This window comes from Psammomys obesus, unplaced genomic scaffold (assembly GCF_907164565.1).
Source record: "Psammomys obesus unplaced genomic scaffold, mPsaObe1.curated_primary_1811, whole genome shotgun sequence".
Classification (NCBI taxonomy): Eukaryota; Metazoa; Chordata; class Mammalia; order Rodentia; family Muridae; genus Psammomys; species Psammomys obesus.
The window spans coordinates 9,124,531-9,134,399 of NW_026591918.1; the positions used below are offsets into that span (position 1 = coordinate 9,124,531).

The 9,869-nt window shown below is 50.2% G+C and overlaps 1 protein-coding gene across 2 annotated transcripts in view; it reads right to left on the reverse strand.

Annotated features, from left to right (window-relative positions):
• Window positions 1–745: 745 nt before the first annotated feature.
• Colq (collagen like tail subunit of asymmetric acetylcholinesterase) overlaps window positions 746–9,869 on the reverse strand; it is a 51,457-nt gene continuing 42,333 nt past the window's right edge. For both annotated transcript variants that reach the window (XM_055612212.1, XM_055612211.1), the window contains 5 exons: window positions 5,894–6,033; window positions 5,163–5,282; window positions 4,680–4,800; window positions 2,925–3,027; window positions 746–1,033 (listed from right to left, as the gene is read on the reverse strand). In XM_055612212.1, coding sequence (XP_055468187.1) covers window positions 964–1,033; window positions 2,925–3,027; window positions 4,680–4,800; window positions 5,163–5,282; window positions 5,894–6,033 — 554 coding nt within the window. In that variant the 3' untranslated portion in view covers window positions 746–963. The remainder of the gene's footprint in view (window positions 1,034–2,924; window positions 3,028–4,679; window positions 4,801–5,162; window positions 5,283–5,893; window positions 6,034–9,869) is intronic.

A 9,869-nucleotide genomic window follows, 5' to 3' on the forward strand; every position in this document is an offset into this window, starting at 1 on the left:
GACAACACAACATACAAGGGTGTACAGGATGACAGGCCTGGAGGAGGGTCGCAAGGCCTCTCCAGCAGGCAGCAAGGACTCAGCAGTGGAACCCCAAACCCGGAAGCCAGCATGAGGAAACACCAGCGCCTGTCCTGAACAGGGTGTGTGGAGTCAGCCTCCCACACAGGACATGGTTGAAGGGCACTGTCAAGACACAGGTCAAGATGCAGAGAGAACCACAAGGCCAAGATGGTGCCTGGGATTTGAAGCTATAGCCACTGTCCCTTGGAGAACTTCAAGAGGAGGGAGGTTTCTGTTCTGATAGGGTTCATGTGGCAAGTGCCTCGGCTGAGTGTCCACCTTTTTCCTGGGAGTAAGCCTGGACCTTGTTCACACGAGGCTGACGCAGGTTCTGGCCAGTTGAAGGGGCCCTCAGCACATCTGAAGCTGGGAGCTGCACCACGAGAATATGCTCACCTCCTGTTTTGTGGCTCTTAAATCGCGAGAGACACAACAGCTGGCTGCCTGGGGTCAGAACAGCTGTGCGTGGCGGTGCGGAAGCCTACGCACCAGCGCTCCTCAACCCAAGTGAGACCAGAACAAACCGCACCGGGGCCGCAGACTCCTGTATGTCTAACAGTGCTAAGCCAAGTCCACGTGTGGCCTGAGCCAGCAAGATAAGGCGTTACAGCCAGCTGTTTAGCCAGATGGTGGTGGGGTGGGGGTGGGGGTGGGGGACAGTTCCAAGGGTGGACGTGTAGAGGGTTTCTGGTTCTTTTGATTAAGACAGGGTGCAGTGGTCCAAAACTCCTCCAGTCAAACTGAGCCCAGAGCATGTCTTAGCAGCAAGAATGTATCCTTGTTTTGTCTCATGAAGGTCAATGGGCACTGTCCCAGGAGAGGGCCAGGCCAGCTTGATGTGAAGGGCAGAGAAACAGCCACCAGTGACAGGGGCTGCGGCCCGCCTGTTCCCTGAGCCTCTCACGTGAAGTAGCGGCAGGGTGTGGAGTCGATGTAGCAGTACTGGGTGCACCGAAGGTCTCCATATGATCTGAGGGAGGCAAAAAAAAAAAAAAAAAAAAATACTGCTCAGGGCAGGGACAGCAGACAGCATAGTGGGCAGGGAAAAGCACACGTAAAGAGTGACTGCTGATCCGTAACCTTCAATGAGAGCCACAGTCTAGGAAACCTTTTCTGCCTCATTCTGGGTGTGGGTCTCTGGGGTTTTCTACTTCAAGCTCTAGCAGTGGGACTGGCGTGGTAGGACAGCCCCGATGTCAACACATCCCCTATGAGATGCTCAACCCCTCTCAAGGCCTACAGGTGTCCCGTACTGTCTGTGAAACCACTCTGGACTAAAGCAAGGCAGATGTCCTCTATTTGTGTCTGAGGGACAGCACTGGCCTGGCACAGCTGCTGAGCCCTTGGAATCTGGCTAGCGTGACTGAGTTTAAAATTCTAACGGTTTTAAAACAATAGCTAATTTGCCGTGCTGGACAGAGTAGTCTACACTTCCGCAAACCCAAATGGTAATCTTCAACCAGTATCTTATCCACACATGTTCACATCTGTCTCTTGGAGGCTTCTAGAGACTGGACGAGCAGCCCCAGGCTCCATCCAGCTGTTAGTTCCATGTCAACACTACATGACCCTATAAGGCCAGTAAGCAGCTCGGTCTGGCCATGTCCCGTAGGTGGCTATTAGGAGCTCTCCTTAGATCAGGCATAGGACAGTGCCCCCGTGCCTCCCACATACACCACAGTGGGATTCTGGCTGAGCCTAACCAGGGTTGGAGTTTGGGGGTGACAGGAAGTGTGCCACTCCTGCAGCCAGGTGGCCTAGGCTGCTTGTGTTGGAGGCTGAGTGTTGAGGAGGGCCCTGAGAGTATGGGCTGGAGGGAACTGTGGGAAGGGAGCTGTCTGTTTTCCAGCCCGTTGAAGGCCTGCCAGAAGCTAAGTGACGAAAGCCAAGGCTGAGGCTACTGGACTCCTGAGCGAGTAAGTGATCTGAATGGCTCCCTAGAGTGCCACACAACTGATTCCGTTAGGGGCAGGGGAGCACAGCACCGGTTAGTGCCATTCCGCACTGGAACGGTACATTCTGGGCAGGAGGCTGGGGCTTCAGGTAGCTTGGAAGATGCCATTGTGGAAGGCAGGACATTAACACATTTGAATGTCCACTGAGGATTTTCTGAGGTGTCTAGAGGGGTCCTTGAAGGGGATCTTTTCTTTGAGAGATCATGAACTGGCGAGATTAGACATTGTTCTTTTTACTTTTTAAAAATTATGTGTATGTGTCTTTCTCTCTGTCTCTGTCTCTCTCTCTCTCTGTGTGTGATGGGGTAGAAGTATGCATGGTGTACACGTGCAGGTCAGAGGACAAGTTTGTGGGGTCAGTTCTCGCCTTCCACCTTTACCTAGGTTCTGGGGATCAAACTCAGGTCACCAGGCATGCATGGCAAGTGCCTTTACCCACTGAGTCATCTTACAGACCTTCTTTTTTCTTTCTTGCAGGACTGAGAATTGAACCTGGCTTTCTGAGCTATATTGTAAGTTCCTAAGGTTACATATTCATTCTGATCTGATTTCCTTTAGATTTATGGAGGTGGCTAGTGTTCTGGGAATTCAGCCGGGTAGACAGATGGAGTCTGTGAAATGCCCTCATTGCTGCTCTGTGCTCTCCTCTCTACTTCCTCCCAGGCCACATCCCAGTAACCACTGGGACTAGCTGACCTGGAGCCTACTTTATCCTGGCCCAGCATGGACCTACGGGCTGAGAGTGCTCTGACCGGGGCCTCTTGGGGAGTGTGATGATGGGGGAACATGGACTCTAACCCGACCTCGGTGTTGAGAAAGTACCAGGAACACAGAAGGCCCTTGAAAATATCTGTGAAGGAGAGCAGGGGAGGGGATAAGCCGTGAGAGTGTGGGTGGCCTTCCTACCCAGGGAGATAGGTCTCGCATGTCAGGTAGCCAAAGTCAGAGCCGTCACAGTCCTCCACGCCCTGGTGCCGGTAACCATCTCCACAGTAGGCCCGGTGACAGTCTAGAGGTACAAGAAGTACAGTCCTGAGAAGGAGCAGGGTGTAACAGGCTTGCCCACATAGTAAGGACAGTCTGACCCAGTGGAGCCCCAAGAGCACCCATGTAAGAACCAGCTTCCATAGGGTTTGAGACCCTCCCAGGACCAAGCATCTCACTGACACAGCTGAGGTAAGAACAATGAGATGAGGGTTCTGTATAACAAACCTACCAGGGAGACCAGAGCCTTCCTGTCATCTGCAAAACTGGGAGGGTAGCACTGTCTCCCCTTCGTAGAACTACTGTGGAGCGTTGGTAAGGTAAGGCTTAGGAGACTACCAGACCCCGGTGAGAGAGCATGGTGCAGCTTCCGTCAGCACAGTGCTCTGGAGAGGCAGGCTACCACTAGGTTCTGCCTGGGTTCTGAAGGGACCATGTGGCCTTCACAGAGACTTTTATTTTCATATAAGGAGAAGGACTCTATCCATCCACCCACCCACGAATGCATGCATGCGTGCATGCGTGAATCCATCTACCTACCTACCTACCTACCTACCTACCTACCTACCTACCTACCTATCTACCTACACACGATCTTGTTATGTAGTCCATACTGGCCTTTGATTTTTGATGATCTTCCTGCCTCAGCTTTTCAAATGCTAGGATTACAGGCATGTGCTACCACGCTTGTATTTACCCCACCTTTATTCTTAGAGGGCATGGAGGCTTCGCTACTTTCTTTTGATTATGACAGCTCCTATTGAAGGGATTCTTGGAAAAGCCAGTACCTCAGAGCTTGTCATCCAAAAATTGCCAGGGGTCTGGTGCAGCTTCACTGAGAGAATAATAACCTCCCCCTGCCTCTCAGCCCTGAGTGGAACTTCATCTCAGTGTCTGTCATCTGTCCCCTGAGCTTCTAAAAAGGAAGGACAGCAATGATGCCCACACATTCCCACTTCTGACTTAAGCAAACTGAGTCATGGATGGATGCACTGACCCCAAGCCTCATCCAGACAACCCGTTCACACATCAGCTGGAAGGATCTATGGAGACACGAGCCCCTGTCATCTCAAATCTCTGGAAATGGTCCCCACTGCCATCCTTGATGAACTGGGTGGCAACCAGAGCCAGCTGCTGAACTCTGTTCTGACTCTGAAAACTGTACATCTGTCTCACTTCCTGTTCTGGTCACTTTATGGAAACAACAACAACAAAACGCCCGAATCATGGCGAATCCTCCAGAGCCAGGTCCTAGCACTGTCCAAGAGCCTGGAGGCAGCGTTAGCTGCCCCACCTGACCACTGACAGCTGACAGCTTGTGTCTAGTGTCTACCTAGAAAAGGAGTTCTGATTTGGTCTCGGCCTGTCTGTCTGCCTTTCTAGTATACAAAGTGAGGGCCATCACCTTCTTCTCCTGAGCTCGCAATATGGGTTTGCCAAGAAGTCAGTCTTGGAAGAAGAGGGCCAGGGACAAGGAAGGCTTCTCTAGAGACAAGCCCCTAAACACCTCTGTTGACATGCTAATGAACGTGTGGGCTGGGATTGGGAAGCAGCTCTCCAAAGCGTCCCCCTCTCCCATATACTGTCCCTTGCCTTTGCCTCAAAACATGACAGCTGATAGCAGGGCTTAGCCCACCCCCTCTGCTGTCCAGGCCTCTCAGGCTGGGCCCCACTCACCAATGCAGCCGTCACCCACATCGTGATTACCATCGTCACACTCCTCCCCAGGCTGCAGGACCCCATCCCCACAGGTGCCACGCTGCCTTACGGTGTAACCCACAGGGTAGAAGGGGGTTAGCTGGCCAAGGAAACACACAAACATTAACGATGGTGGCATGCCTAGGCAGCCGCAAGGTAGGACAGTCTCTAGCTCTGGGAACAAATGCTCTGGGTCTAGGAGGCATTCCTCATCTTCCTCTGGGGAGGAGGGGGGAGAGACCATCTTTCCCAAAGGGAATCCTGGCTCAATAGGAGCTTCTGATTGGGTAGTCTATGGAAGGTTGCCCAGAAGGTGAGGGAGGACCCGTGGCCCTCTCTGCAGACACACAGCAGAAGCTCTGTCCATCCCCAATTTTCTAGCTTCCCTCTCTTCTAAGAGGAGTGTCCCTTTCCTGGCTGAGGACAGGAGGATCACAGCCTAAGGGGCCAGCCCCAGAGTACCTGGATGGGGAGCCAGCCAAGGCTATCTTTGAAGTACAAAGATCGCTGGTCTCTGCGAAAGGCAATGGCATTCTGAGTGTTCAGCTTCTCAAGCTCCTCCTGGTTGTTGACCACAAAAATCTGCCAGAGAACATAGTGGTCAGGGCCTAGAAAGGCTTCCCCACATGACAGGAAGAGCCAGAGGAACCAACTCTGTTTGCTTCTCATAGGGGGGAGTGTTGAGCCAGTTCAGAGTTTGAAATAAAACTATCTACCTTCTTTTAACATATTTAAGTGTTTTTAAAAAATATGTTACCAAGGCTTAAAAGATGATGCTACATAGGTAAGTAATTTGATATCTGGGAATGACTCTTCAACAATGATCACACAATGATCTTCAACAATGATGTTCATCATGTTCAATACTGTGTATTTAACTCAGAGCACACTAGGCAAGCAGTCAGCTACTGAGCTGCATCCTTAGCCATGCACAGTTCTTTCAGACAATATAATCTCAACATATCAAAATTAGCCTTGAAAGTAAAAAGAGGGGAAATGCCCTCAGTGGCCTCACATCCAAATTTACAGTTTGTTTTCCTTTGGCTTTGTTCCCACTTTGCAATTTCCCATAGTGATGTGGGTAGCCATTGTAACAAGGGAAAGTGAATTTTCTTAAATTACATCACAAAGGTCTAGGAGCAGGTAGAGAGCATCCTCAGCACCCACCAGGACTATGCCCCAAAGAGCCTTACCGCAGGAACTCGAGGGGAGCCGGGCCCATACATGGAGTCCCCATAGGAGGGGTTATTCACATTCCCAGGAGGTCCGCAAAGGCATCTTCCTGGAGGCCCTGGGAATCCTCTTTCCCCTTTGAGTCCCGTTACAAGTTGTCCTAGGAAGCAACAGACTGTTGTGTAACTAAAGCCTAGCAGGTCAGGAGACATGAGCAACCTGTTTGAGGAAGAGACCTGAAAGCTCTAGGCAGAGGGAGAGGCCCCCCGTCACGACTTGGGGGAATAGGGGAGAAAAACCTAGCAAGTCACGAGCCTTCCCCTCAATCCTGCCTTGAAGCCAGACAATACAGCAGCCTTAGTCTGACCACTAAGTAACAGCCTGTAAGAAAGATAAGGGCTTTGTGGGAGCTGCAGCCCCCGAGAGTGACACCCAGAGGCTCAAACGAGCTAACAGATCATCTGTTGATTGTCTCTACATTTCCTTGTTGGTGACCATCATTAAAGGGATCTTCTGGTAGATGGATGTGCAGTGGATGGAAAGCTTTTACTGTATTTCAAAAAGAATGACTTATTTATTTGGGGGAGGAGGGATGTCCCAGGGCACACGAATGGAAGTCAGGGGACAGCTTTTGGGAGTAAGTTCTCTCTTCCTCCCACAGGGGACAGGCAGGTGGAACTTAGGCCATCAGGTGTGGCAACAAGTACCTTCGCCCTTCGAGCTGTCTTGCCAGTCCAACTTTCACTGTCTTTTAAGTTTCTTTTTCTTTTCTTGTTTTGTTTTTTGTCTTTGTTTATGTTGTTATTTTGTTTTTCAAGGCAGGGTTTCTCAGTGTAGCCCTGGCTGTGCTAGAACTCACTCTGTAGCCCAGGCTGGCCCCTCTGTAGACTAGAGATCTGCCTCTGCTTTCCAAGTGCTGGGATTGAAGGCATGCCTCACCACCACCTGGTCTCATTTTAATTTTACTCATCATTTAATTAATTAAATGATGAAGTCTTACAACATTGCCTAGACTGGTTTTGTTTTGTTGTTGTTTTGTTTTGTTTGTTTTGTTTTTTTTATTCTTTTTTTATTCTTTATTAATTACACTTTATTCACTTTGTATCCCCCCCCCCCGTGGTTCCCTCCCTCCTCCCGTCCCAATCCCTCCCTTCCTCCACCCTCTGCATGCATGCCCCTCCCCAAGCCCACTGATAGGGGAGGTCTTCTTTTCCTTTCTTCTGATCCTAGTCAATGAGGTCTCATCAGGAGTTTAGCCTGGTTTTGAACTCTTGGATTTAAGCAATCCTCCTGCCTCAGCCTCCAAAGTGCTATGGCTGAAACCCAGGGCCTTTGCATATGTTTGGTTAGCACTTGCCACTGAGCCACACTCCCAGCCCTTGGGCATCTATAGGGTTAAAAATTCTCAACATGTTTCCATTGTGCATCCTGATGGAGAACCACAAAGGAAATGGTATGTGTATGTGTACAGAGTATCCCCACATCAGATCATCTTCCTCACCTCCCATCCCTCCCTTTTCCAAGGCCCTTCTCAGTTCAAACATCACTTCCTCAGAGACGCCTGCCCAAATCCTCCCAATCTGTCACACTCACTTTGGTGCATTGACTTACAAGCCTCCACAGTCTAAGATTATTCCACTAAGGTCTCTCTGTCTCAGGGTGAGTTTGACAAGGGCAGGCCATGGCTTGACACATATTTGGAAGATGACTGAATAACTAGAGAGCAAAGATCTTTGTGAAAGACTAGAGGTCACATGTCTGACAGAAAGCTGCTGAAGCAGGGGCCATTTGACAGGATAAAGGAAGAGAGGAAGGAGCAGGATGAAAAGAGTGATGACATGTCCCTCCTCCAAGAACAATAAGGCCCATTGGACACCACCCTGTCCTTGGCTTTATGCAGTCCAGCTGGGGCAGTCGGGAACTGCCCATCCTAGAAGGGCAGCAAATAGAGGAAACCCAGGGCGCAAGATCTGGTTAGGACTAAATAGACACACTAAAAAGGACCCAGTAGAGGACTTCCACCACCTTAAGCCTCCCTGAGCTGGCTCACAAGCTGGTCCAACATCAGATGTCAAGTTACAGCTCTAACGAGAATTCTGTGGGGAAAGCTCCAGCTTTGGCTTCTGATCTTTTCAGATGACTCCAAAGAGACAGGGACACCAGCAGCCCGGGAACATCCTGAGCAAACACCCAGGGACATCAGGGATTTCTACTTGGAGAAGTGGGACTTCTCTGTGACAAGGAGGAACATGAGAGTGGTATCAGAGCAGCCTTCTGGAATGTTCTACAACCCCACCAGAACTCCACCAGAACCGCAGCCTTGTAAAGAGTCAGGGCTTTTCAGATATTCGGCTAATTAGTGGTATGGCTGAGATTTGAACTCATGCTTCACCTAACTCAGTTTCATTCAGATGACAGATCCAAGAACTCGGGTGCTCCGGGGGGGACTGTCACTCCCAGTACCATTTAGATCCCGTCTGGATACAGGAAAGAATTGTCCAAATTTGTAATAGTATTATTGCAAGTTACATCTTAAATTTTGCCTTTATTCCTTCTTCACTCCTATCCCCTCTTTCCCTGTAACTTGAGTAATTAAAAAGTCCCCACCCTTCCCAGCTCTTTCAGCACCAGCTGGCCCGTGGTACTGAGAACCAGACCTGAGGTAGCCTCCCAACAGGACGTGGCAGGGAGCCTGCTCCACCCCTGCAGTTTCCCCACTGCTTCCTCTTCCTCCCAGCTGTCAGAGGACATCCGTCACCCTGCCAGCTTTCTGCCACAATGCCCTGAAGGGCACAACTTGAACTCCTTCACCCCAGACTTACTGCCATGCCCTGTTGTCAGGGGTCCTCAACTCTCCATTTTTCCCAGGAGCTTCTTGTGGGTAGCAGGTCAGGAGGGGACAGTGTGAGAAGGCAGAGGAACCGGGCATGACAATCAAAGGGCTGTGTGGGGGTTTCAGGAGGCACGGGTAGAATCTGGACCATGGTAGCCACTGGTCAGCTCTGAGGCCTTGAGGATGCTTGTGGTTCTTAGACATGAAGGATTGAGATAGAGCAGTGGATGGAACACACTAACTTGTGTTCTCTGCAGCCCAAGCATATCCAGACAAGGATTTAAGGAAGGAGCAGAGGACACATTTTCCTCTTGAGTGGCTCTGTGGCTTTTTGTTTCATCTGTTTTCTCTAGGCTAGCCTAGAGTACTTCCTGTACTTTCTTAAATGGATGCCACAATACCTGGTAGGTTTGGGGCTTTTATCAGATTAAATGTGGGCAGTCATTCCAGAGGCCTGCTCTCTGTATTATTATCCAAGTTAGGCACAGGGATGTCCCTTCTAAGCCCCTACCTATACTCCCTGTACCCTAGATTTTTACAAAGAGCAGGGATACTGCCCCATTTTGCCTCCTCATTCTTTTTAGCCCTCTTCCTCTGGGTGGCTCCTCAGAAAGGAAATACTTAGAAAGGAAGGAATAGGGAGGGAACATCAGTCTGAAGAGATGGTCTACAATCCTGCTAGACTGCAGGTGAGACTCAGGGGGGCAGAATGAGTCTGTGGAGGGAACAGTCCCTGAGTGGTTCCACCCAGCAGATGCCATGGGGATGTGATGCTGACTCAGCTCTCACGGTGGTTGGCATCTAGCAGGAAGATGAAACACATCTGCAAAAAGCGAGTCAGCTGCGGGTATAGCTCAGCAGCAGAGAGTTTGCCTAGTGTATGTGAAGCCCTGTGCCCAACACCCAGTAACACACACACAGATACACACTCACACACATATGCTGAACGGTCACATCATTTGAGCTGGACTCAGTGGCACACGTCTCATCCTAGCACTTGGGAAGTAGAAGCAGAAGGATCAAGAGTTTGGTATCATCCTCAGTTACATAGTTAAAAGCCAGTTTGGACTGTATGACATTATGAGACCCTATCTCAAAAAACAGAAAAGGAAGGAAGGAAGGAAGGAAGGAAGGAAGGAAGGAAGGAAGGAAGGAAGGAAGGA